At 55.4% G+C, this 26,956-nt stretch overlaps 2 protein-coding genes across 22 annotated transcripts in view; one reads left to right on the top strand and one right to left on the bottom strand.

Moving 5' to 3' along the window:
- The window catches only part of SBF1 (SET binding factor 1), a 138,945-nt gene extending 131,930 nt beyond the window's left edge, over positions 1 to 7,015 (top strand). For all 8 annotated transcript variants that reach the window (XM_053252430.1, XM_053252435.1, XM_053252436.1 and 5 more), the window contains 5 exons: positions 4,742 to 4,855; positions 4,967 to 5,181; positions 5,282 to 5,369; positions 5,456 to 5,587; positions 5,708 to 7,015. In XM_053252430.1, the coding sequence (XP_053108405.1) occupies positions 4,742 to 4,855; positions 4,967 to 5,181; positions 5,282 to 5,369; positions 5,456 to 5,587; positions 5,708 to 5,806 (648 nt within the window). In that variant the 3' untranslated portion in view covers positions 5,807 to 7,015. The remainder of the gene's footprint in view (positions 1 to 4,741; positions 4,856 to 4,966; positions 5,182 to 5,281; positions 5,370 to 5,455; positions 5,588 to 5,707) is intronic.
- Positions 7,016 to 8,550: 1,535 nt separating this feature from the next.
- PPP6R2 (protein phosphatase 6 regulatory subunit 2) overlaps positions 8,551 to 26,956 on the bottom strand; it is a 155,174-nt gene continuing 136,768 nt past the window's right edge. For 6 of the 14 annotated variants that reach the window (XR_008308873.1, XR_008308882.1, XR_008308878.1 and 3 more), the window contains exons 23-25: positions 17,489 to 17,611; positions 15,573 to 16,478; positions 14,533 to 14,736 (exon numbers count right to left, since the gene is read on the bottom strand). Coding sequence is in view for 4 of the 14 variants with exons in the window: in XM_053257244.1 (XP_053113219.1) it covers positions 14,685 to 14,736; positions 17,489 to 17,611 (175 nt within the window). In the remaining 10 variants the exon portion in view is untranslated. Of the gene's footprint in view, positions 10,418 to 14,532; positions 14,737 to 15,572; positions 16,479 to 17,488; positions 17,612 to 26,956 lie in introns of those variants that run through there. The other 8 variants (XR_008308880.1, XR_008308874.1, XR_008308876.1 and 5 more) reach the window with 8 other exon arrangements.

The raw sequence follows: 26,956 nt of genomic DNA, 5'->3' as shown, positions 1-26,956 counted from the left end.
CCTGCCCGCCCCTTTGGTTGCAGGAGAAGAAGGGCCTGTGGATGGCACGACTGACGGGGGGGCCCTTCGGCAGATTCCCGGCCCAAAGGTTCCTTGGAGTTCTGTGGCAATTGGGGAGGGGAGGGGAGGGGTGTATTCCTCAGTCAGGAGGGCTTGGCGTCCACTCCCCCCGAGTGTGTTCTCAGCCTCCTTTGGCTCTGGAAGGGAGGTGGAGGGATGGTTGCCTGCCCCTCAGGCATCCAGGGAGGGTCTCCCTCTCAGCCCCACACAGCAGGTGGAGGTTAGGCTTTGTGTCCAGCATCTCATCCAAGAGGTGTCCGATGGGCAAGTGTTCTCCAGGGTCCTGAAGAGGACATGGTACTGCCTGGCCAGTGGACACAAGAACATCGGAGCAGCCCTGCTGGGGGACCAGGCCTCTCCAGGAGGCCCCTCTCGTCCAGCCTGCTGTTCCACACAGTGGCCCCCCACCAGATGCCGCCTCTGGGGAGCCCCCAGGCAGGAGAGGAGGGCAGCCCCTCTTTTCCGCTGCTGTTGCTCCCCTGCAACTGGACCTGTTGGGAAGTCCTGGCCTCAGGCTCCCCAGGAGAGAGAGTGCTGGGGCTGGGGGCGCGAATCTGAGGCTGGCCGGGCTGCTGAGCGCTGGGATCCTTTCTCTGGGGGCCACGTCAGCCAGGCCGCCATCCAACTGGTCAACTTTGCCAAGAGGCAGCATGCTCCTCCCCCCACCCCCCCCACACACCCATATTGGTTGGTTGAGGTTATGCAGTGATCTCTAGGCAGTTTATATCTTAAAACAATCAATTTTAAAAGCATAACAATTAAAACAAAAGATTTAAGACAATTAAAAACTAGCTATGAATTTACAGTCTGATTGAAAGCCTGGTTGAAGAGAGATGTGCTTCAGGTCTTGTTACAAGAGTCGGCAGAGCTCTTCTTTGATTTGCATTTGGGCAATTTAAGCACATGAGAGAAGCACTGCTGGATCAGGCCCAAGGAGGCCTCTCCCGCCCAGCGTCCTGATTCCTGCAGCAGCAGCAGCCCACAGCCAGCAGATGAAAGCGGCCCCCTCGCCTGACACTGCTCCACGACTCAGGGATGGACTGAAGCAGAAGGGGGCTCCGGGGAGATTTACGCTGGGAGGGGCACTGAGAATCTCCACGGGGCTGGCGGGGGGGGCTGAGGCTTGTTGGAAAGGCCTCACTCCGCCCTGCATTGGGGGTGGTTTTCTCCAGCTGAAGACCAGCGACTCTGTAGGCTAGTGCTGGGAAAGGCATGCCTGGTGCTGCCGATGCCTGAAAGAGCAGGGAAGAGAGATGCTGAAGACGGACGGGGAAGGCAGCAAAGGCATCCTGGACGCTGTTAGACGGGGGGAGCCATTCCGTGGCTGCTGGGTCCCTTGGGCCCAGCACTTGGAGGAGGTGGGGATTTGGCTTATTTTTATTGATTGTTAAATTTATATACCACCTTTCATTAAAACAATCCCATGGCGGTTTACACAAAAATTAAAACAAGACCATAAAAATTACACAATTAAAATATTAAGCTAAAAAATAAAAACAGAGATCTAACTAAAAAGATTTTAAAATGTATGCATAAAATAACCATACAAAATACAAAGCAGCAGCAGCGGAGACAATCACACAAAAGCCTGGGTAAAAAGCCAAGTTTTCACATGCTTTCTAAAAGCTGTGATGGAGACCGAGGAGCGAATAGCCACCGGGAGAGCATTCCAGAGTCTGGGGGCAGCAACAGAGAAGGCCCTGTCCCGCATGCACAACAGCCAAGCCTCCCTCATTGTCGGCACCCGGAGCAGAGCCCCCCCGTCAAGCAGGCAGCAACCCTTGGGAGCAGGTGGACCCTCGGGTATCCAGGGCCCAAACCATTAAGGGCTTTAAAGTTCAAAACCAGCACCTTGAATTGGACCCAGAAACAAACTGGCAGCCAGTGCAGCTCTTTCAGAATGGGTGTGATGTGATCCCAGCGGGCAGCTCCAGATAAAATCCTAGCTGATGCATTTTGCACTAGCTGCAGTTTCCGAATAGTCTTCAAGGAGCGCATTACAGTAATCCAGCCATGACGGTGAGTAAGGAGTAGGTAACTGTGGCCAGATCAGCCTTTTTGAGAAAAGCCGTGCAAAGGCCCCCCTGGCCACCGCCTCCACCTGAGCTTCCAGAAGCAGAGCTGGATCCAGCAATACCCCCAAGCTGCGTATTTGCTCCTTCAAGGGGAGTGCAACCCCGTCCAGAACTGGTAAAATCTCCTCATCCCGATTGGCTCTCCTACTGACCAACATTCTCTCTGTCTTGTCTGGATTCAATCTCGGTTTATTAGCCCATATCCAGCCCATCACAGCCTCCAGCCCCTGATTCAGGACATCCACTGCCTCCCTAGGATCAGGTAACAAGGAGAGATAGAGCTGAGTGTCATCTGCATATTTGCTGACAACTCAGTCCAGGTCTCTGGATGACCTCTCCCAGCGCTTTCATGTAGGACAAAACCGAACCCTGAGGGACGCCACAGGCCAGTGGCCACAGAGCCGAGCAATTGTCCCCCAGCACCACCTTCTGCTTTCCTTCCCCGCCGGCTGGGCGCAGTGAGGCTCCAGCATCCGCCCGGGCTCCTCTCCGGCACGGCTCTGCTGCCCGCCTCCTCTCACCCCCGCTGGGCCTCCACCGCCCTCCGCTTCCTCACCACAGCTCACCACCACCACCTCCTCCCCCTCCTCGCTTTCGCCTCCCCGCCGCCCGCTTCTGCTCCCCCTTTCTCCCCCCCCCCCAGCGACTGGGTCTGGGCCTGCCTCCGCTGCCACATTTCCGCCTGCCAAAGATCCCCACATCACGCATTTCTGGTCGGCCGTGAAATAATTATATAGATAGATGGTCTTCCCAGCGCCTCCTTGAGCACGGTGGCATCCTGCCCTCCCTTAATGAGGCGTTAATTATCACCTCCAGCCATCTGCCTGTCCCCTCCCTGGCAGTTTTTATTAGCCATGAAGGGCCAGGGTCAAGAGCACACGCTGTCACCTGCCCATTGCCCAGGATCTTGTCCATGTCCTCAGGCTGGACCCACTGAAAAGGATCCAACACAGTAGGACCGGATGGTACCCGAGGTTCCTCTGCCGGAACTGCCCAAATTCTGGAGTCCAAATCAGCACGGATGCGAGCGACTGTATCTGCAAAGTTACATGCTTGCGCAGGGAGTCCGTTCTTGGGTGAAATAACACTTCTCGGTAGCAAGTTGGGCTGAGTGCAGAGCCCAAGAGTAGTAATAATATGACAGTTGACTCTATGGGGGGTGGGGGAATATGTTGAAGGTTGTTTGTAGGGGGTGGGAAGAAGATCCCACAGTGGAAACACCTATGGGGCCCCTTTCATTGCAGCTGCTCACAGGGGCAAAGGGGTTTTCTGAGGTGGGGTGCAGCCAGCAGGCTCCTTTCCCCTGGGCCTCTGTGTTTGGCCTTGGGAGGAGTCTCAGGATTCAGAGGGGCAGCTGGAAGAGACTACTTGGGCGGCTTGGCCACCTCGCTTCCTTCTTGGCCCGGCACAGAAGAGGTTAATAGGGATTTGGCGGCGGGGGGGGGGGATGCGTGTGATGATTTATGCCTGTGGCCCAAATAAAGTGGGGCTTCCTTTTGCGCACACCTTTGGCACAGGAGCAGCCTGGCTTGCCTAGTGCTTTCCTAGTCTGGTCTGCTTTTGTTCTGGAAGCATTCTTTCCCCCACATTCTTGAGCTGGGTCTTTGTTAGGGTTGTGCACTGAACTGGCTGGCCCAGTTCGGTTCGAGTCCAAACTGGACTCAAACCTGACCGGACTAGCATCCCTCAAACCTCCCCCACCCGCCCGGTGTAGGGGTGGGGTTGTGATTTTTTTTTTTTAAAAAAATTATCTTCTCTCCTGGGGAGTTCCTGGGGGCGGCAGTCTGTGGAGGTTCCCCTCCCCCTTCCGGCCTTCGATATGCCCCCTAAAGTGGCCTCTGCAGCCAAAATGGCAACTGCCACGCATGTGCAAATGGCCTCAGCCAGGCATGGCCCAAGACCTTGCAGAGACCATTTGCGCACGTGTGGTGGCCATTTTCTTTTCAAAAGAAATGGCTGTCAAAAAAATGGCCACTGAGCATGCGCAAATGGCCTCTGCAAGGCCTGGCATGGCCCAGCCTCCATTTTAGCAGCCACAACACTTTAAGAAGTCCCAAATGGGCTGAAAAAATGGGCTGAAAAGGCCTGTAGGGGGCATTTCAATGGCTGGCGGGGGGAGGTGAAGGTCCGCGGACCCCCCTGCCACCCCAAGGAACTTCCCCGGAGGAGAGAGAAGGTTAACCCCCCCCCAATAAAATAAAAATTGCGAACTGGGTGGGGTTCGGTTCTGGTCTGGACAGAATTGGGGGTTGGGGGTTGGGGTTCGGTTCAACCCCAAACCTCTGAACGGAACCCCCGAAGCATCAAATTTCCAGACTGGTTTGCACATCACTAGTCTTTGTTGTCTTGGCACAAAGCTTGTGATGGCAGGTCTATCAGCAGCCATGTCGGGATGGGCACGTTTCCAGCCCTTCCCACAGTGGGACGGAGCTTGAGACTGCGAGGCAGGCGGCTCCCTCTTGGCTGGAGAAGAGCGGCCTCTGCCGGCCAGCCATGCGCCCCATGCAGCCAGATCCCCCCCCCCCCACAGCTGCCCTTTGTGCTGCATGAGGGTGACCCACCTCGGAATGCCAGTCTGAGTTTTAACTGAAGCTTCCCCCTTGCAGGAGCTGCAGAGCCTGGAGATGGAGCTGGGGCAGGTCCCAGAGCGCTGGAAGGACATGTGGGACAAAGTGAAGGCCTTCCAGCGTGCAGAGGCCCAGGCAGACCCCAGTGGCAGAGTGAGTTAGGGTCTCAGTGGAGAGGGCAGTGGCCCCCTTGGCTCTGGCCAGAGAGGCTAGGCTAGGCGAGCACACCTCTTGCCCACACTGCCCCTCCCTTTCCACCCACAGATGGGAGCCAGTTCCCTGCTCATGGCATCCAGTTTGCCCCACCAACGGCGCTCGCTTGGCGTCTATCTCCAGGAGAGCGGGGTGAGCTCCACCATCAACCTCAGCCTGGATAACGACGCGAGCAGCACTTCCACGCCCTCCAGTGGGAAGCAAGGTGGCCGCAAAAGCACCAGCACCCTCTACAGCCAGTTCCAGACCGCAGAAAGCGAGAACCGGTGCGGGAGACGCCCCCGTGGGCGGGTGGGGGGGGGAGGAAGGAAGGGTCCCCTGCCCAGCTGCCTCCTCTCCACATTAAGTAGCCTCTGCTCTCAACAGGTCATACGAAGGGTCACTTTACAAGAAAGGCGCCTTTATGAAGCCCTGGAAGCCTCGCTGGTTTGTGCTGGATAAAACCAAGCACCAGGTAGGGGGCGGGAGCGGAGTGCTGGTGGGAAGGGGGAGCCAGCCCGGTCTGAATGGGTGGCCGCTCCGATGGTGCCTCTTTTGCAGCTGCGGTACTATGACAGCCGCCTGGACACCGAGTGCAAAGGGGTCATCGACCTGGCCGAGGTGGAGTCCATCACTCCAGGCACCCCCACCATGGGAGCCCCCAAGATGGTGGACGAAAAAGCCTTCTTCGACGTAAGTCCTCCCTGGAGAAGGGCTCGCCCTCTTGCTGCTGTGGCCGGGGCGGGAGGCTGCGGCCACTTGGCCTTCTGGCCGCGACTGAGGCGCTGGCCACACTTTCCTTTCCCCTCGTAGCTGAAGACGACGAAACGTGTTTACAATTTCTGCGCCCAGGACGTGCAGCTGGCCCAGCAGTGGATCGACCGCATCCAGAGCTGCTTGTCCGATGCCTGAGTCCGCCCCCCACGGCTGCGAGTGGGGTTCTGCAAGCCAAGCAGCAGCTCTGCCAGGGCTGGGAGAGGACTGCAGGAAGCGGGGAGGAGGCACCGGGCACCCCTCCGTGACTCCAGCCTGGTCTCCCAGGTTGCGCTGCCAGCGTTGCTCAGCGGGGAAGGCAGGGTCAGTCTGGGGCGTCACGGACGGAGCAGAGCAGCGACAGCTCAGGCTCAGGGAACAAAGGGGCACCAGGCCCCGCGAGGACAGCTCTGCCCACATCCAGCTCCGCGGGCTGCCCGTGCAGAGGCAGCTTCTCCCACGTGGCTGCGGGCCTGAGGCCTCCCCAGGCAGCCAGCCAGCCTGCACACCAAGGGGGGCCTCCTCTTCCGGCAGGGCTGCGGGTGGCGGTGGAGTGCTCGGCTGCTTCTGGGGGGGGGCGGGGGGGGGGAGGTGTGCGTGTGAGCAGTATTGGAGTCCTTGTGCAGCGTGGCCTAATGCTGAGAGGCCCTGGGCCCGGGTCCACAGCCCTTGGCTTCAGCTTCTGGGGCCACTGGAAGAGTTCAGGCAGGAGGGGCTCAGTGTGGGGGTGGGGGGGGTGTCTGCTGCTGGGGGCGGGTGGGCTTCTTTTCTGGCTGGGTGGAAATGGGCTGCCTTCTGGCGGGGGGGGGCGGGGGGGCGCAAGGGGTGTCCTGCTGGGCTCCTCCTCAGGCGCTGCTGCTGCTGCTGCTGCTTCCTCCCATCTCTTTGGGTGTGTCTGCAAAGTGCAGCCTTCTGTGGCTTCCCCCCAGAGGCGGCGGCTGCGCCTGTGACTGCCCCCCCCGCCCCCCCCCCGGGGCAATATATTGTCATCCCAAACTGTAAATCATGTCCCTGCTCTTCTCACGGAGCAGCGAGTGGCCCTCCCCCCCCCCGGGTCTGGTCTGGCCGCCCCCCCCCCCCGCACCCTATTTTAAAAGCAGTGGTGTTTTATTTCAAGCCCGGAAACGTTGTGCATAGGCTGGAGCCCAGCTCCTCCTGCTCCTCTGCCCCCCTTTTTTATTTGTAAGATAAAGGCTGTGACTGGTGTGAAATGGAGGGTTTTGTAATTTCCCTGAGCAGTTGTAGATTATTGAAGTCCCTGTACATTGTGTCAAACCTACAGAGTCCTTGTATTGTATTGTGCCTAGAGGAGAGAAATATATGAAGAGAAAAAACTAACGGGATTTAATAAAAAAGCAAAACCCAAAACAGTGTGTCTTTGGAGGTGTCTCTCCCCAGCCGCTCTGTGCAACCTTCCCCCTAGAACGGGGCTTCTCTGGGGTGGGCTGGCTGGGCCCCTCCTCCTCCTCCCCCTCCTCCTGTGCTTCCTCCTGGAACCCTCCTTCCTTTCCAAGCCGTGCGGCGACATGCTGCGCTCCCCGCTCAGAGGGCTGAGGCCTGTCCGCCCCGGGAGCTGCGAGCCCAGCGGCTCCCAAGTGAGGTCTCCAGGGGTCAAGAGCTCTCCCTGATTGCTGCTGCTGCTCAGGCTCGCCTCTCAGCCCAAATGTCAGAAGGCAGATGCGCCACCAGCCGGGCGGATTAAGTTTCGGCTGTCCGCTCTCTGCTGCTCTGGGTCCCGGGGCGTCTCACAGAGGGGTCATCTTCACCCACAGGACTCCAAGGCAGGACGGGGCAAACCAGTTAAGAGTTTAAGTTCGGGAGGAGGAGGAAGCCCCTCCCCAGTTCTTTGGTCCTGCAAGGCGCCAGGCAGCTACTCAGAGCTACAGCTCTGCTGCTTTTACTTGCCTTTTCCATTCAGTAGATCTCTGGCGTAGGGATCACCAGGCCTTAGGGCTCCGACTATGGTTCTCACCCATCCCACTAGGGCAGCGGCTTTTCCCACTTCTGCTCTCGTCCAAGACATCTGCTGAGCGGCGACCTGGTGGGCTCCCTCTGCCTTTACCGGACACTATAAACTCGCTATGTTTGCATCTGCACAGGCAGTGTTTGGGAGGAGAGTCCTCCGGCAGGATACTGCACGGTAGTAGCTGGTATCCTCCTCCTTGGGACCCAGAGCTTTGGGAAGTCCCCTCTGTGAGACGCCCTGGGACCCAGAGCAGCAGCGAACGGAGCATTGGTTACTCACCGTGAAGGCTCCTTCTGGCTGCGGGGTCCAAGGGCGTCTCGGCCGACCCACTCGGCAACTACCGTCCAGAAATCCATTAGTGTAAATTTTCTGCCAAGTGATTACTGTAACGTTGGCCTAGTTCTCATTGTTGTGCCTGTCGCTTCTGGTACTAAAAGAACTGGGGAGGGGCTTCCTCCTCCCGAACTTAAACTCTAACTGATTTGCATAGTCCTGCCTTGGAGTCATGTGGGTGAAGATAACCCATCTGTGAGACGCCCTTGGACCCCGCAGCAAGAAGGAGCCTTCATGGTGAGTCACCAATGCTCCGGTCTCTGCCATCTTGATGGGGATGGCCCATAATGGTATTCTCTACCTTCGGCCTGCCCATAAGTGAACTAGCCTTTGCCACAGCACATGTGCTTCCCAGTACGATGCCAAGAGCTCCCTCCCAGGGCCGTGAACTGGGCTTGTCTGCATGCAGGTGGGTGGGGATTGTTGAAAGCACAGGAAGTGAGAGGGAAGGGGAGGTTGCTGGGGGAAAATCACTGCTGGGCTTTGGGGGCACTTATTTGGGTTACTGAGTTTTGAGACCTGGGATGAAGTTATGAACTGGTTAGAAGGTATGTTCCTAAGATAAAGGCTCGGCATATGCCCGAATAAATGTAACAGGCACATATGGGGACACTTGGTATATTTTCTGTTTTGTTCGCAATAAAAATAGGTAAGCCATAACATTTGAACCACTTATCTTCAAGGTTTAAAGACCACCCCTGAAATCAAGAGCAAACACAGCTGGGCTGTGATACAAAATTAACAGAGCCAAATTAGACAGACAGACACACACACACACACCCCTCACCACTTTCGACATAGTGGTTTTTGCATAGCACTGTGTGTGTACATATTTCTTCCCATTATTTGACACTTTCTCATCACAGTTGGAGCTCTGCTCTTGGTCTAAAAGTTTGCCTGTTTGTTAGAAGGCGGCACTGGCAAACTTTGCTCTTCATCCCTGGCTAGCTACGGTATAGGCAGACTGACCTGCTCCTTTGGTCCTGATGCCCCCAAGGGAAGAGGAATGGCCTGCAAGTGCCAGCTGGGGAGAGAGGGCTTGGCCTCTGGGGAGAGCCTGCTATCGGAAGGGCAGCAACTATCTGCTTGTGAAGCAGAGCAAAGGGTTTCTGCAGCAAGGGCAAGAGGTGTGGAGCCTAGTGGACAATGGGGCGAGCGAAGCAGCAGCTGTAGAGGGAGGAGAAGCCCCGTATTGAGCCCCCAAGAGAGAAGAGGGCACATCTGGGATCCCAGTGGTGGAAAGGGAGAGTAGGGGATGCCAGACCGGCCCGCTAGCCACAAGCCAAGTGGAAACGTAGGGCGGGCAGCAGGATGAGTGCAGAAGCGGGTGGGGAGAGAAAGGGTGCAGGCTGACAAAATTGCCCAAGTGAAGGTGGCACTTTGATCCTTCCCTCCTGCAGATTCAAAGGGGTGATGCCATTATGGCTGAACCAGAGAGAGAGGGAGGCCCACAGCAGCAGCTGCTGAGCGTTTGGTCCAAATGGTCTGAGACAGCCAAACTAAGAACTCTTATTTCATCAATGGATCCATGCTACAGTAAACAACCACTACCTGAGGCAAACCATGTTTCATTTTGTTTTATGGGGTGTTTGTGTAAAAAAAAAATTGCGACACGCTCTGTCGGAACAGCTCGAGCTGCCAATCTGTTGAACTGGGAGCTTAACCAGTGGGTTAGACAGACAAAATCTGTATTATGGTCCCAGCCAGCATTAGCACAACTGTGTTTTCGGCTGGCAGTTGAGAAAGAAGACATTGCTACAGGGACAGACACCCCACTCCCCAAACTCCTGGCTCACCTCACAGTCGTCCAACAGATGAGAAACTCTTCCCCTGCACTAAGCCGTCAAGACCCTGAAGCCTGGCACTGCCCACAGCCCAGCCAGGCCAGGGTGCCTTCCTGGGTGGCTTCCAGGCAGGCGGGTGCTGCAGTTGCACGCAGCGGGGAGGCAGGTGACGTGGCAAGAAACAGCAGCCTTCCAGCCCTCCTCCCCGCCCCCGTCACAGGGGGCCATGAAGTCCAGGCAGCCGGCTGGAAGGATCTCTCAGCCGCCAAGTGGAAGGTGGCCTGGCCCATGACCGACCCCACGGCATTTGTCAGCCCCCACCCCCACCCCCCCAAGGGTTTGCTTGGGCCAGGGGGAGTCACCACAGCCAGGCTGGAGGCAAAGCAGGAAGCCCATCGCCTGCCCTGCTGCGTAGGGCTCAGCCCAACCCCAACGCCCCGCCATGGGCCACCCTAAGCAAAGCTGTTGTGGCAGAGCGACCCCACACACAGGTGACCTGAGTACACATTCTATTGGTCAAGTGTTTACTGACAATCCCCAGTTATAAAAATATAACTATACTGTATTTACCTGGATCCAAGACTAGCTTTCTTAATATTAGGAACTGGGAGGTCATCTGAAATGCAGAGTCCTGTTCCTTTTGAGTAAATGCAGGTAAAGTTGTCTTCAAATTTGGGTAAGTACAGTCTATAATTAAAGCCAAACAGTGGTCCAAAATATATCTTTTCCTCATATTATAACAATCACTATGGCTACTTAGCATTTTATAATGCATTTATTTTTGGACCATTATTTAAACATTTGCTTCCATCTATAGATATAAAGATGCCGGAGCTTCCGCCCAAATGACAAAAGATAGAAATGTGTTATTCACAGGTAGGTTCCAGACCTGCCCACACTCCAGAAAAAATTAAAAGCCCTAAAAAAATAAAAATAAAATAAAAAATCATTTATTTTCTATAAAATGTGGGAAAACACTCCCATTGGGAAAATGTGGGAAAGGATGCCTTCTGACAAACTGGCAGTTTTCATGGGTACTTTCATAGACAGAAAGTCTGGACTTTCACAAAATGACAAAACAGTAAGTGATACTATTTCAGTTCATTACATTTCTAGCCATGTTGGGAGTTCCATGAAACGTGTGCAACAAAACAAAAGCCACAAAAGATTTTTTTGAACTGGCTATTTTGTTTGCTTATCTCATTCATCCTCCAAGAATATGTCATTTTAGGGTTTTTTTGGCAGCAGCACTATTACGTGCCCAAAATAAAGCAGCTAGTCTGGGAGAATGTGTGATCATTTTGTGGTTCAGGAGCAATTCTTGCAAACTGCAAGCCCATTTCACTCGTATTTATATACAGCTACATATTTATAGTCCGGTATTGCTCAATTAACACATTTGATGACTAACTTGTACTGCTGCACCTCCTAAACCCTCCAGTTCTGTTAGGATCAGGCGTATTTCCTGTTGGTTGTGTGTCACATGTACCTGCTCGGAGATCTTGGATTCAAGGCAAGGGCAAGCCCTCTTTGACCCACCAGCAGCTGGGCCACAGGGAGGGGTTTCTTCCACAACTGCCACTGAAGCTGAGCTTTGTGCACAGAAGCTGACACTGCCTCCACCCCCAGCATGGCCCAGCCTTCCATACCAGTTGCATGTGGGCAAACAGATACTGACATGAAGAGGGCATGTCTCTCCCGTTCGGCATGCAGGCATACGCTCACTCTTGCGCACACACACACACACACACACGAGTTCCTCATCCCATTGACCCTTTGGCCCCGCACCAAGGACCACCTGGCTGGGAGCGCGAGGGGCTGCAGTAAGCAGCAACGGCTCCAGCTGCTGGCTGCAGCATCTCTGCGCTCAACCAAGGGCAGAGCTCTGCTCGGCGGCGGCGGGGGGTGGGGGGGGTCGTCTGTTACAGGAGATGGCAGGCAAGCCAGCACGAAAGCACTGAGGGCAGCCCAAAGCCACACTCCCCACTGTGGGGCACTCCCTGCCAGAGCTGCACCCCAAAGCTGCCGAGGAGAGAGCTCCTGCCCCCTTTTCCTGCCAACTACAAGGGAGCCTCCTCTTCAGACAGAGAGGTTGCAGCCCTGGCAGGCAAGGCCTCAGGCAGGCATCTCTCCCAGCCCTACCTGGAGATCCCGCCAGGGACTTGCGCTGGGAGAATCGGCAGGCAAAGCCGAGGGGCTGCAACCCCTCTACCTGAAGAGGAGGCTCTCTCGTAGTTGGCAGGAAGAAGGGGCGGGCAGCCCTCTCCTCGACGGCTTTGGGATGCCGCTCTGGCAGGCAGTGTGGCTTTGGGCTGCCCTCAGTGCTTTCACGCTGGCTTGCCTGCCATCTCCTGTAACTGACGGCCGCTGGCCAAACCCAAAGGTCCACCTTGGTAGAAGGCAGCCTGCTGGATTTCCCATGCGCTGCCCTCGCTACAGAGAACTGCTGGGCAGAAGACTGGGCCTAACCCACTCTGCTTCGAGGGACCAGGTCAAGGTTCTGCCTCAGAGCTTGCAGGCTCCGATGGTCGGGATGCTGAGAAGCAAGCCCAAGGCGGACCTGGAGCCAATCAGAGAGGCTGTCAGGCAAGGAGTGCCCTGGGCTTCCGTGTGCAGCCTAGTCTGGGCAGGGCTGTGCCCACCTGGCCAGCAACCTTGGGGCATGCCTGTGGGGCCCAGGAGAGACAGTGTGGGGAGGCAGCTCTGGCCACTGGAGCTGGACTAGAGTGACACACTCCAGCAGGAGCGGCAACTGGTCCAAAGTGCTCCAAAGGGGCTCACATCACCTCAATTCATTTCTGCAGTCAATTCAAGGTGCTGGTCACCACCTTGAAAGCCCCTGACCATTTAGGCCAGAGGTACCTCAGGAATATGCGGAGAGAAGAGCCATCTCCTGTGGGCACCTGTCGCTTGTGAAGACCCATCATGGTCCTACAGAGGTCCAGTTGCTGGCGACACAGGTCCACCCCTACAAACGAGCCTCATGCCAGGGAAGGGCGCCCTAACCAACCCTAAAAGGCCAGGCTGCTGGACCAGGCCCCCCCCCGGGGGGCACAAGCACCCTCCCTGCAGCCCGTCTTGCAGGCACTGGCTCTGCCACTCCTGTGCCAGTGAGTCCCCTGTTCTCTGAGGCCACAAATGGGCCCAATCCTTGAGCTACCGACTCGTTCCCATTGACACCTGTCTTGGCAGCCAGTTCTGTGCCCTGCAAGGAAGTCCTGTCCTGAGTCGACTACAGGAACTTAGTTGGGGGGCCCCAAGCTTCAGTATTAAGAGAAATACGCATTTCTCTGCTCTCACAATCCATCGTTTTATAAACCTCCCTAACCCTAACCAGCTGCCTTTTCTTCTCTCACCTAAGATGCTCAAGAGCTCCCCCTGCCGCCTCCTTTTGGCCGCCCTTTCTATGCCCTCCACCCGCTTTCTTTTTGTGATGGCAGCTGCAGGGCTACACAGGATGTGCACATCACCACCTGATGTTCATGCCATTGCACAAGAGTGTTCTTGCACTCATTGATGCTCTCACATCACATTGCATGGAGGATGGCACTAAAATCCTGGAGGTGGGTTAGGGTTAGGGTCTAACCCTACCCGCCGCCCGCACACAAATCCCCCACATGCTCTCGCCGGCCACAGGTTCCCTGGGCTCTCGGCACCAGTACTGAGTAAAGGGCCAGGCCAGTGGCTGGTGCCCACTGATACCACAGATGCTCTGATAGGCCACGATGGGAGCTGGGCCCAACATCACCACCGGAGAACTGACAGAGCTCTCCGCTTTCAGCTGACCCGTTTCATGTGTAGAACAAGCAACATCAATCACGGTCAGGATGCCTTAAGGCAAGTATTTCCAAAAAGAAACAGAACCAAGGCAGAGAGGGGTGTGTGAGAGAGAAGCCACATTTCTAAGCTCACTCACTGCTCCCCTTCAAAACCAACCCAGAAGCTATGGGAGCTTAACGCTTTTATTCCTAAGCGACCAGTTGCCCAGGACAGCTCAGCTGCCGAGGGGGGCTGCCAACCCACCAGTGAGCGCCACACCTCTGTCAACTTCCGCCAGGGGGAGCAGGAGAGAGCTCTGTCCATTTCTGGCCAGCCCAGGGCAGGCTTGGCAAGCGTCCTGCCTGGCGCCATCTCCTCCAAGTGCCAAGGTTGGCACGAGAGGCAAAGTGTAAAGTGCCCCGACACCTGCATCCATGAAGACAACACCGCAGAAGACCACAAACCCAAAGGAGACACCATCTCGACTGGAAAAACACACAAGTCCTCTCCAGGAGCCCATCTGATCCCACCACTCCCATGGCCCTTTGGGGTGGCTCCTCTGCAAGCTCCAAAGCCAACCGGCAGGGGCTCTGCCACCTGCAGGGCTGGAGGGTGAAGCCAGGAGCTGCTGCTGGGCAGCTGAAGAGGTTGCCCGAGGCACCAGCGCCTTCCCAGCAGCAGCAGTGCGACGTGGCCAGAAGAGCCGGCCTTCAGCCAGCGTCCTGCCCACAACCCCGCGGCACCCCAGTGTTTCCGATGAGGCATTATTGCTGCAGGAAAAGGTGCTGCCAAGTGCTGCGTGGCGGCAGCTCAGACACCCCAGGCACAGTCCCAGCCGCTGCCGCCGCCGCCTTTCTGAGGAGAAGCTGAATCCTGGAGGCAAGAACACGGGGGAAGAGGGCCACACCTCAAAGAGCAACTCCCAACGGGGAAGCGGTGGTGGTGGCGGCACACCGGGCTGGCTGCAGACAGAGGTCTGGCAGGAGGGGGAGGCGAGGCTGCCAGGACACCGGCTCCGCTTCGACACAGCAGGACTCTCTTCAAGCAGAGCAGCAACGGCACGGCAACTCTCCTGCCCAGCTCTCTCCCCCATGCCGCATTTATTAAAAATAAAAGGAAAGTGTCAGGAAGGGCAGGCTGTGTCTCCAGCGGGAAGCCTGGCCTGGCTCCGGCACCGGGAGCTCCATTCCCTGAGTCAAGCTGGGCCGTTCAGCGTGGTTTCAGCTCCTGGGAGAAGCTCCTCTTTCCTGCACAAAAGCAGACAGAGGAGGAGGTGAGCGGGCTGGCCTCATGAAACCCTCCAGCCCTGCAGTCCAGCCAGAAGAAGCCTCCTCTGGTTTCAGCACCCCCCAGCCGGCCAGCCGGCTCCCACGCCCAGCTTGCAGGCCTCTCAATGCCTGCTCGCCTGTGGAGCGGAGAGCCCCAGCATTGGGGGCCTCACCCTCCCTCATCTGTCCCCATAATGCTTAGTGGCACGTGAGGAGGAGCCCGAGCAACCAGCCAGGAATGGCACTTGGCCTCTCTTCCAAGTCCTCTCTGCACATCCGCCCAGCCGATCCTGAGCCCCCGACTGCAGTCCTCCGTCCTGTGTGTGTGTGTGTGTGTGTGTGTGTGTGTGTGTATGTCCGACAGCCCTTGATGGCCTTGCACGGCTCCAGTTGTCACTCGGGGGACCCATTTAACGAGCCCCAGAATCAAGAGGGCCTATCTGATACGCTCCCTACATCCTGCCCAGAGAGAGTCTCAGACACCAGACCCTGTCCGTCCTACTGCTGCAGCAAAGCTCCTGAAGGCCAAGGAGGCAGCTCGCTGGCTTTTGGAAGGAAGGACTGAGCAGTGGCCCTCTTCCGTGGCCTAGCGGGGAGCGTGCTCCTCCAAGCAGAACACAACCTCCCAAGGGCCACTCAAGGGCAACCAGGGTCAGCCCAATCACTCGTAAAGGGCCTGCGTGGCCTCCGGAGCCAGACCCACAACCGGCCTCACCAGACGGCTTGCTGAGAGCCTCAAGAGCCTCAGAGCCCATCAGCGTGGAACAGGGAGCTAAAGCAACCCAGCAAGCAATCCTTACTGGGCCTGAACACACCCGCCTGCACACAGCACACCTTCTTCAGGGGACAAGCCAGAAGCCACACCAGGGACTCCTCCTCCTCTACTCTTGGTGGAGATGGGTCACAACGGGCTGCCTCCGAAGGGTCCTAGAGACCGGCCCTGCTCTGGTGAACAGAAAACGGAGCTTGATGGAGCTTCTGAGAGGGGTGGGTGGCGTTTAACTTTTCTGCCAAGTCTGAAGCCTCCCCTGGCCCAAGAACTCTGGATGCTCTGCACATGGGGGTTGCCAACATGATGGGCCCTGGGACAGCCGAGAGGAGGTGCCTGCCATCCACACAGCAACGGAGAGCAGAGACCCACTCACCACCACTTGACCAATGGGATCTTTGGCCAGCACAACCATTTGCTGCAGAACTGTTCGTCTTAAGTCCATACTGTCTAGCCATCTCCTCACCAGACCTCCCCCCAAATGGTGTGTGTGTGTGCGAGTGGACACACCCAGATAAGGATTTGGGGGGAAACCAGTTTGACTCACAGGCACTGGCCATGCCAAGAGTTAGCTTCCAGCAGGACTGGCCAAGAGTGCTGGGACCAGCCCTGGGTCTCTGCCTTGGCCAGACCAGAGCCTTCTAGGGCACCTGCGTTCCAGCGAGCAAGCAGGGCTGGCTCTCAGAAGAGCTCGAGGGCCTGAAACAGGCCTAATGGCAGACAGTCTCATGGCATCACTAATGCCTAGCCAGACGTCTCCTCCAGGCAGCTTACAAGACCGAGAACCACTTGTAAATATGTAATCAAACCGTAGTCAGCACATCGAGTCTCAAGGTCAAGGGAACAGTCCAGCAGAACCAGCCTCTCCCGATAGCCCCGGCAGGTCCTTCAAGCAAAGCCTCCGTACAGCGAGTCGTTTGGCAACATTCCCCTCCTGGAGTCATGATGCAAACTGTTAACAAGGGCCCAGCCTCAACACTCGCTCCTCTGCTAATCCAAAGGTAGACTCCAGAGCACTCGAGGGAGCTTCCTCCATCATGCTGACCATGCCTAACTCTGTGCCCTGTCCCCCTATGGGAAGTGAGCCGGATAAATGCCCCTCTGCATCTGCTAAATCCCAAAAACGATGGGCCACCGCAAGAGTACACAGCCAGCGGAAGCAAGCAGCCCCTCCCTGCTCCCCTCCAGTCTTACGGCCGCTAGGCGTGCTGCTGCTGCTGCTGCTGCCCCCTCCTCGCGATATCAGGCAGCCCGCACTGCCTACCACTGTGCTGCCCTCATCACTGCCGGGGCAACGCTCCTCACGCCAGCACCCAAGGAGCAGGGTCACTGCCTGGCAGATGAGGGTGAAGAGAGGTGGTGTCAGCGCAAAACGGATGGGCTGGGCAGAGAAGACAGCAGAAGCGAGGCTGGGGCCTTTAGCCCCCTCCTGCCAGGCGAGGAAGTGGGGAGGGGGAGAAACACAGCAATGCTTTCCTCAGCCTCTTCTTGCCAGGCCTTCTGGGCTGGGCCACCTGGCAAAGGACAGCCAGAAACGCAGCAACAGGCTGTGTGCTTTGCAGAAGAGCAACCTCAAAAGGGAAGTCCGTGCTCTTTCACTCCCTTCCAAAAACCAGCTAGTTCCAGCCTTGGATGGGTCCAAAGCCAGGCCTGGCCATGTGTGGGGGAACAGCTAGAACAAGAGCTAGAGAGGGGCTGGAGGTGGTTTCGGTTGATGATATGCAGAGATAATTTCTTGTCACATTTCAAGAGATCCACCAGTCGTATGGGCTCTGTGTGTGTGTGTGTGTGGTGGGGTGTCTCCTTCCTCTTTTCAGCATGCAGGCTGGTGGGTGAGCTGTGCTGGCTGCCATCAGGACCCTCCCTTGCTAGGACCTTATGCAAGACCAAGACGGCTCCCCACCCCACCCCTGGGCAGCTGCAGAGCAGGGGGACCAACCAGCGGCCCACTCCATCTCTCACCTCTCCTCTCTCTTGGCAATGGCGGCGGTGGCGGCAGGCGTGACACTCAGGAGGCCGTCCTGGGGCTGGGCAGGTCTACTCTCCCCAGTGGTCAGCTGGCCAACAGCGGTAGAGTCAGCACTGCTGTGTGAGGAGAAGAACAGACACTCAAGCTGAACTGACTCTGCAAACCCAAACTTGCCTGCGATGCCCATGAGAACTGCTGGCTGGGAAAGAGCCCTGAGAATCCAGCAAGAGCTCATTCCGGCCCCACTACAGGAACACCAAACACAGCTCTGTTGCCAAGGAGGAGAAAGCAGAGGTCAAATGCGGCAACACCAGGAGGAGCCAAGTCCCCAAACCAAGCACATCCAGGTCTCAGCCAGACAGGAGAACTTACCCAGCACGCTGGCTGCAGAAGGAAAGGTGGCCTGGCTTAGAGACAGGAGCCTCTGGAGCAGACCGGCCTGGCCCTCCTCTCCCCCTGCTTGGTCCAAGCTCAGCTTGGAACTTCTATACACAGAGCCGTCTCCCTCCACAGGCCAGAGGCCAAGACCCAGAAGCAGGAGGCCTTCCCTGCCTTGCGTGTGAGCACCGTGGAAGCATCCAGCTATCCCCTTGATCCGTTGCTGGCTGGCTCCTTGGATGGCTGTGGAGGGAAAGCAGCGTTGGCACTTACCGTGAAGGTTGCTGCTTCTTGAGAGGAAGAGGACACCCAGCATGACTGCTCTCCTCCCACCCCACTCTAGAGGCACGACTTAGCGTTAATTAGCAGAGACATTAAGAGCCTCTTGGAGAAGGTCCCTCCCACATGTTTGGGACAGTTTTTGGCCTGAAAGTTAATGGACATGAAATGTGTAAAAGGAGAACAGAGCGGAAACTCAACAGATACCTCGGTCCCAGTGACTGCCTCCCATAAGAAGAAAAAGATAAGAGAAGGGGAACCACATCAGTTTGTTAATTCTCTGCTGCCTTCTGCATTCAGGGTCTATTTCTCATTCCACCTCAGGAGCAGAAAAACATCCCTGGGTGGGGCTGGATATCCTTCTGTGTCAGTAGAGAAGGGCACCGAGAGTGGAATATAGGACAGTGGTCCAAAATCCTGGGTGGGAGACCCTGCTTCTCTTGTGGAGGCGGGAGGCCCTCCTGCTGTGTCCTCTGGCTGAAAGAGGCCTCTGTGGAGGCAGATGGGTCCAGCTGATGATGCCTGGCAAAGGCAGAGGCCACACTGTCGCACTGCACACATCTTCAAGGGGGGCTGCAGAAACAGTGTATGGTCAGGCCACCAGGAACGCTGGGAGGACTCAGCAGTGTGGTCCCGCAGAGAAACTGTGGAAAGTGTGGGTAACACCCCTGTGAGTTTGCTCAGGACTGATGCCAGAGCAGAAGCTTGTCTCTGGAAGGTGTTGAGACGAGTCCTGATTCAAGGCCTGCAGAAGGAAAGAGAACTTTCTTTCCAGGTTGCTTTGTACATTTGGTACATAGATGGCTTTCTGGATGCTAGCAGGGTTTAGAATAGAATGCAAGGATTCAACATTAGGACCTGCTACTAGGAAACTGTGTTAAGATTTCAAGCAGCAAGGAGGAGTCAAACAGGGAATCTGGTGAAGAACCAGTTTAGCCTGGGGTGTGTGTTGGAGAATAAGTGAACAGGTCTTCTACAAGCTGGCCGAAAAGTCTCTGAATCATTGCAATATATAAGGGGGATTACATCTGACTTTGACTCAGAGGGGCTGGGGTCTTCTCGACTCGGCCATTCTGCTTTTGTGTGGCAGATTCCGCTGATGTGAGAGACTATCAAGGAAGGGAGTTGGCATTCTACTACCCACTGTGGAAGTAGAACTCCCCAAGTGTAGAGAATGAGACCTGGCCCCACCCTGGGGTTCACACAGGCCAAGGCATTGGTCCTGACTAGGGTGCCGCTCCCCTGCCAAGGGTAGTCCGGTGGCCCAAAGGTCCAGTCAGTTGGTGCTGTGCGTTTTTTTGGCCTCCAGCCACCTGCCCTAGGTTGCCCTGTGTCCATGCAGTGAGGCTCACATCTGTAGCCAACAAGGATTCTGTTGGCATCTTGGATGAGAATGCGCCTCCTTGTCCACAGATGATGCTAGAAGGATCAGGCAGAGTGGACTGATGAATTGTTCACACAATCTCATGGGAGACACAACAGTGTGAGGTTGGCATCCACCAGTGCTTCTAGCATTGGTTCACTTACTGTGAAGGCTTCTTCTGGTTGCTGCAGTCGAGGCCATCTCGATGGGTTATCCCCCTCCCGTGCTCCAAGGCAGGACTATGCTAATTAGCTGAAAGACAGAAGTCTCTAGAGCCTGAGGGGGATGACCCTGCCCAGTTCTTACAGGCCAAGTTAGCAAATAAAGACTGACCTATAGAGCCCCTGGTGGCGCAGTGGTAAAACTGCCGCCCTGTAACCACAAGGTTGCAAGTTCGATCCTGACCAAGGGCTCAAGGTTGACTCAGCCTTCCATCCTTCTGAGGTCGGTAAAATGAGTACCCAGAATGTTGGGGGGCAATATGCTAAATCATTGTAAACCACTTAGAGAGCTCCCAGCTATAGAGCAGTATATAAATGTGAGTGCTATTGCTATATTTCCAGCCACAGATTAAGCGACATGGGGTAAGTCATAGGAAGCTAGAAGAGACAGGTGAGTTGGATGGACATAGGATACCGAAGAGCACTGGCCAGCTGGAAGAGTGATCTAATCCCAGCACTCGGACTAAACGAGTCAGACAAAAACAGCAACACCCCACCACCCTCAGGAGCAACCCAAGAGCGGCTGGCCGGGAGGGCCGAGATGGGCTTGACTGCAGCAACCAGAAGAAGCCTTCACGGTAAGTGACCAATGCTCCGTTCTCGGTTGCTGCCAATCAAGGCCATCTCAATGGGACACACCAAAGCCTGTACGTCACCAGGGAGGGATGCGCTCTTGGCCGCTCCTGAAGAAGCGCCCTCGCAGAACCCGTCTACCAAAAGCCACCTAGGCGGAGGCATAGTGTCCACTTTGAAATGCTGCGTAAAAGTAGACGGATTATTCCAGGTTGCAGCCCTGCAGGTTTCCTGGACCGGTGCATTGGGTGAAAAAAGGCGGCTGAGGTTGCCACCGCCCTCGTTGAGGGGCCGTGATATATAAGGGAGGCCGAATGTTCTGTGTTTCGTACGCCAGAATGATACAAGCGCTAATCCATCTGGCACTAGTTGGAGAAGTCACTGCCTCGCCTATAGATCCTGGTAGAAGGAAACGGAGCCTGTCAGTTTTATGGAATGAGACTGAGCTGTTGATATAGGTCCAAGTTGTGGCAGTTACACCTGAGAGTGCTTGGTTGTGGATGGACCTTGGTCCTTAGGATGTCAGGAGAAAAGTCAAAGTCGGACGAATATCCTAGGTTCCTCTGTAAGGCCAACAGAGAGGGTTCCACTGTGTTAGGGAGCCTGCTAACCTCTGGTCATCTGCCCAGTAAATCTCGTGCCCAGGTAGGGAACTGGACAGGTGCCCAGCTGACTACTGAGGGAGAGGTTGGCAGGTAGCACCCCTCAGGAACGATGACACTCTGCCTGCCTTAGGCTAGGCTGCAAGCAGTACAACAACTCTCTAGGATTAGTTGGGTGTGGTCATCCAACTATATGGCCATGGACCTTCTATCCTAGCTGGTGGTGGTGGGAGGACAGAATTCAACCCTGGAAGAACAGTTAGGCAAGAATGTTAAGACAGCTGGAGAGAGTCCAGAGATTATAAGCCTGTGAGAGGTTATGAGCCTGTGGTAATCTATCCCATGATGGGAATAGCCGTAGTCACGAAAACAGTGATATTGATCAAGGCGTTGCCCCGTGCCATCACCTCATGGCTAAGATGGTTTGTACGGAGAGTGACTGTCAATAGGCTAGATCGAGATGGAATAAGTCGACTGTACAGTTGGTGCTTGCCATATCACTACCTGTAACGGGGGACCCAGTGGAGATTAAAACAGTGAGTCGTATCCTTATTGCCCAGAGGGAGTCTCGATAGTTCTATTGGGTGCTGGAGATGAGCTCCCCTAGGAACCATGGCTGTTACATGACCCTGGAGAGGGTATCTAAGATGGGAATGGGCCAATATGGACCTGGTTACTACTAGGCCATGCACCGGACCTGCCTGCACATCCTGCTCTACAGAGGAGGCAGACCTCAAAGGTCTAGGACTCATGTTGCTGAGGGGCTGGACGATGGCTCATTTGTGAGAGCCCATGTGGACTATGCTGTACTGGGTAGGAGGTATGTCACTAAAGCCTAGTACGGCCGCCCTGGTTGCTACCTCATATGGGATTGTTGAGCCAGGGAGTAGAGATCTGAGGCAAAGTATATTTTGTGTTAGGGTTCATACGATGCATCCCCCCTTTCACCAATTTTGTGTTTGGAAACGAGGTATACTACTCTCAGGGGAGTGCCCTCAGACCTGTGACCAGAGATGCTGACATGACTGAGGCCTTCCTCTGTTGGGAGTGGCAGCTACACTTGCACGCCAGGGCTTGACCCAGGTGGGAAGCCTGGGTGGGACTGTGGACCTGTAGTCCTACCCATGATTGGAGGAGGCTGTCCACTGCTGTATTGTTGTTAATTTGGCAGTGTTCACATTGTATATTAATTGTGGAACATCCGGAAGGGTGAACAGAGCCGGAAGGACTGTCGATGTGAACTTCCTCACCAGCTAACCGGAGGTAGATGGGGCTGTCCTTAGGGACTTCGCTCATAGATGGCATCTATCCAGGTGGTCTCTCTGAACCGCCTCAATACTACCCCAGAGATCCAGAGCCAGGAGGGTGAAGGAATCAGCCTCCTAAGGGGGTATGACTCTAGGCTCCATGTAGCCACCCTATGAGGCTAGGGTGGGGCCTTGGAGGGGGAGAATTGGAAGAGGCAAGGCTATCAGTGCCTATGGTCGGAGGCCTTATTAAGGTTCATATTAGATGCATGGGAGCAGCGAAGATAGTATGAACATGTTCCCCAATAATGGTATGTTAAAGGGAGAGTAGAAGTACAGCGGAGGATCCTATGTCTCATGGGAGGGCATGAGACCTCCAGCTGGATGGCTGTCTTTAGTAAGATATGTAAATAAGCACCTCGCTGAGGAAAGTTATCTCACCGGAAGAGGGCGTACCTAGTGCTAAGAGAACCCACCCCAGTAGTGTGAATAAAAAGGACATTGAGGCCCCTGAGTACCAGTTGCAGGGGAGTAACAGCAGGAGAGACGGCATGCCCTCAACTCCTGCCTGTGGCTTCCAGTGGCATCTGGTGGGCCACTGTGTGAAAAGAGGATCCTGCTGGATCTGGCCCCTCAAGGAGGCCCATCTAGTCCAGCATCCTGTTTCACACAGTGGCCCACCAGATGCCGTTGGAAGCCTACAGGCAGGAGTTGAGGGCAGGCCCTCCCTCCTGCTGTTACTCCCCTGTGGTCTGCATGTGGTCTCTAGCTCTGTCTTGGAGAACACCTGGACAGACACTTATGTCTGGCGCTATTTTGACCAGAAAGGTTGTCGTGATAACCTCCTTTGCCTGGGGTTGGAGGTGAGGAATAAAGCCCTGCTGGATTCTTCCAAGGGGCAGCCATGGCAGAGTGAAGGAAGAGCACCCAACTACACACTACAGGAGGGAGACAGCATGCCCCCAACTCCTGCCCGCGGCCTCCAGCGACACCCGGTGGGCCACTGCGCGAAAAGAGGATGCTGGACTAGCTGGGCCTTGGGTCTGATCCAGCAGGGCTGTTTGAGGCTGGGGCTCTCCTGGAAACTTAATTTTATGTTCTACCGGACTGGAGACATAGAATGAACCATTGGCACTGACCTGAAAGGTCATTCTCCTCGGAAGTACAGGTTGCATCCTTCGTGGATAGAACCCTCTTGTGAGGGAGAATATTAGCATCCCTGGAAGTTCATTTGAACCAAAAATTAATTATGTCCTTTAGTGAAGAGGAGCTGGACTAGATTGGCCATGGGCCTGATCTAGCATGGCTGTTCCTGTGCTGTTAGAGAAGCGACAGTCACAGACCTTGTTGTGCACCACCCAGAGCCCTGGAAGGGGTGGTATGGAAATGCCACAAATAAATAATAAAACATCCAATAGTACTGTGAGTCTCCCATTCAAATGCATGCAGGGTTGATCCTGCTCCGCAGGTGAAAGCACCCTCGCTCGCCCCAATGTTACCAGATTTTTGGGTGGTGGTGGTGGTGGTGGTTTTGTCTTAGGGGCCTGTAATGTAATAAATCTGTTAGTGTCCCATACAAGTGTGGCATAAACACATATCATGGGAGCAGCAGCGTTATGGACGTGGTTATAAGGCTGTGACTCTGCCTCTAAGGGAGGAAACTTCTGCAGAAAATGAAGGATGCCATATAGCTGACCAGAGGAGCATTTTTCCTCCCTCCATTTCCCCTTTAAACCCTGGAGGTTCCAAGGAAGGAAAAGGGTATTTGTCAATATGACCCCTAGAGGGCCATGCATTATTTGCACCCTCACAAAATGGGCTCGTAGGCGAAGGTGCAGGAAGGGCCCTCCCAGGTTTGCTAGGACGAGCTGCCCATAAGCCAGCCAACCGAGCTTAGTGCAAAGAGCTCTTGTGGCAAGGGTTAAAAACTCCACAAGGGAGTTAGGCCTGGGGGGGAGAGGGGGCCACCGTCTAGGCAGGTCTGTGGCCATAGGGAAGATACTTGCTGCCCTTGATCTTATCCAGAGTGGTGTACTAAATACTCGGGTTTCTCCTCACAACAACCCTGTGAAGCAGGCCGAGCCGGGAGAGAAGCGACCGGCCCAGAATCACCCAGCAAGCACCACGGCTGAATGGGGATCGGAACCCGAGTCTCCCCGGTCCCAGACCAGCACTCCAACCACTACACCACGCGTTCACCAGGCAGGCAATGAACGGGCCCAAAACCTGGAGAAGCAGCCTCCTTTGGAGTTGCTGCCCCGCAAAGTTTGTGGAGGAAGAATGAGAGCAGGAAGAGACTCTCTGGGCCGCCTTTTGCAGGAAGCTCCTGCAGCATCCCTGCCCCTTTTGTTCCTCCTGGGAGGCTCCCTGCTGCTTTGGCTGATATCTTGAAGATAAGCCTGAAGAGCCTGGAGGGAGGGAGGGAAGGAAGGGAGGACTCAGAGGAAGGAGGATCAAGGGCTTCTGTTTGTTTGTTTGTTTGCTTGAACCGGCTTCATTAGGCAACCTGCTAGGCTAGCTGGGGGGACCCAACTTTGAGCTGCCCACCCCATGGAAGGAGCTCACCGTTTTTGCTTTGTCTGGTTCCCAAACACTGTCGATTTCGGTGGGCTTTTTCTTGCAGGCATTTTGTCTCCACGGAGTTGCTGCCGTGCAAGGCCTCTTGCCGCCTCCTTCACACCCGCTTCCCTCAGGAATCCACCTGAGTTTGGGGGTGGATTAGCCAGGGGGGTTGATTTGGCTCTCCAGAAGGAAGGAAGGAAGAAGGGCTCTCCAGCCTCTGCCTGCCTTTCCCCCCCCCCCCGGATGTCGCCTCATGCGCAGACTCACAGCCTGAGGGCAGGAGACTGGCTGCGACCTCCTTCTGCGTCCTGCTGGGTGGGCGGCTCTGTGGAAGCCGGCAAGGAGGCAATTGGTGGTGGAGCTCCGGGCTTTCTCGTGTCCCTGGGGAACACACTCCTCACTCTCCTCGCAGGAACAGACACATTAGAGGCCTTCCTGCGTGCTCCATAGAGTTAGAGAAGTAGGAGGCGAGGGGAAGAGGAGAGAGGATTGAGGGAGCAAAGCAGAGTAAAAGATAAACAGATTCAGCAAGGGAAGATCAGGTCGGAAGAGAAGAGAAAGTCTACCTGGAGCAACGCAGGACTGTAAGAACTGGGCGGGGTCATCCCCCTCAGGCTCTAGAGACTTCTATCTTTCAGCTAATTAGCATCGTCCTGCCTTGTAGCACGGGTGGGGGATAACCCATGGAGATGGCCTTGATTGGCAGCAACCGAGAAATAATATTTTCCAAGTTGGGTATAGGTGGCTTTTCTGAGTGTTGCTAAGGGCAGCCATGGTCCCTCAGAGTCACTTGGAGGTCCTGGAACAGTGAACGTGGTTATTCAAGTAGGAATAAACATGCATGACTTGGAGCTGTGCTGATGACAGTTCCAGAGGGGAGGGCCTGGAACTTAAAGTGGTGGTTCCCATATGCAAAACTTGAGAACAGAAGAGTAGCCCTGCTGGGTCAGGTCACAGCCTATTCTGTTTCCAACAGTGGCTCACCAGATACCCCTGGGAAACAACCCAAGGCTATGCTTCTGAGTACCAGCTGCAGGGGAGCAACACCAAGAGAGAGGGCACACCCTCAACTTCTGCCTGTAGGCTTCCAGCACCATCTGGCGGGCCACTGTGTGAAACAGGATGCTGGATTAGATGGGCCTCCTCGCGGGGCCTGACCCAGCAGGGCTATTCTGATGCTAACCCACATCCAAAAGCTGAGGGCATCTCCCTTCTCGAGCCACTGCTTCCTTGAAATGATTCAATTTCTATTCAGAGGCAGTGCAGAGACACTTGCATGGTTGATGCTGACAGGTGTACACAGGGATGCTTCTTGTAGGTCAAAGAATGCAACAGAGTTTCATGGTTGGACAGAAGGGTTTCCAATGGGTTAGGGTCCATCCAGAACCATCACTGCAGCGTTTTAGGGCCAGAATGGCCTTTCAGCCACCATCTTTCTTAGGCAAAACCAATGCATATTAAATACACGTCAGATAGTCTTCGAGAAGCTGGGACCAGCTTAAAGTGCGCACATCAAGCAGATGTTGAATGGCCTGGATGAGCTTGGCATGTTTCCATGGGCATCTGCACCTTGGTGACATAATGAACTTGTCATGAGGAATGGTAGGCAGTTCTATGCAATCACTTCGTTTGATAGTCTGCAGATCACATCTGTCTGTTGCAGAAGTTCCCCATGCTTGGCAGCAGGACTGCAACCTTCCTCTTGCTGGTGGAATGCAAGAGCCACGATTGTTGAGTGTGCGGGGGGGGGGGCAGGCGGAGAGAGAACATGCACTGCTATTGGAGCTGTAGGTCTGGGCTGGTATTTGGGTTTGGCCTAAGTAGGGTGTTGAACTCGGAAGGAAGGAGCAGCTCTTCTGCTCAGTGTGTCTCCCTCCTTCATGGACAGGAGGCACAGCCAGAAGTGCACCTACATAATTTTGGGGCCTGGATCTAAAGGCCTTTGGAGGCCCCCCTCCCTTGCAAATTAAGCATCATGCTCCGCCAGGTGATCACACCACCCAGGACTAAAGAGGATTTGGTGGGCCCCAGGGGCTGTGGAGGACCTGGACTTCAGCCCCAATCCAAGGGTGTCTCTTTGAGTAGATACATACCACAGCCCTCAGCGCAGCTGGGGTGGGGAGCACCCTTGCCTACTCCAAAGGAAAGACCTGTTGGAGTGCCCACCTCCCAAATGCTGCTTGAGCAAAGGCAAAAATATCCAATTTGTAGTGCCTGGAAAAGGTTGAGGGGGACC

Source organism: Hemicordylus capensis, chromosome 5, assembly GCF_027244095.1.
Source record: "Hemicordylus capensis ecotype Gifberg chromosome 5, rHemCap1.1.pri, whole genome shotgun sequence".
Classification (NCBI taxonomy): domain Eukaryota; kingdom Metazoa; phylum Chordata; class Lepidosauria; order Squamata; family Cordylidae; genus Hemicordylus; species Hemicordylus capensis.
Note: the sequence above shows the minus strand (reverse complement) of the source record. Positions and strands in the feature narration are given on the sequence as shown.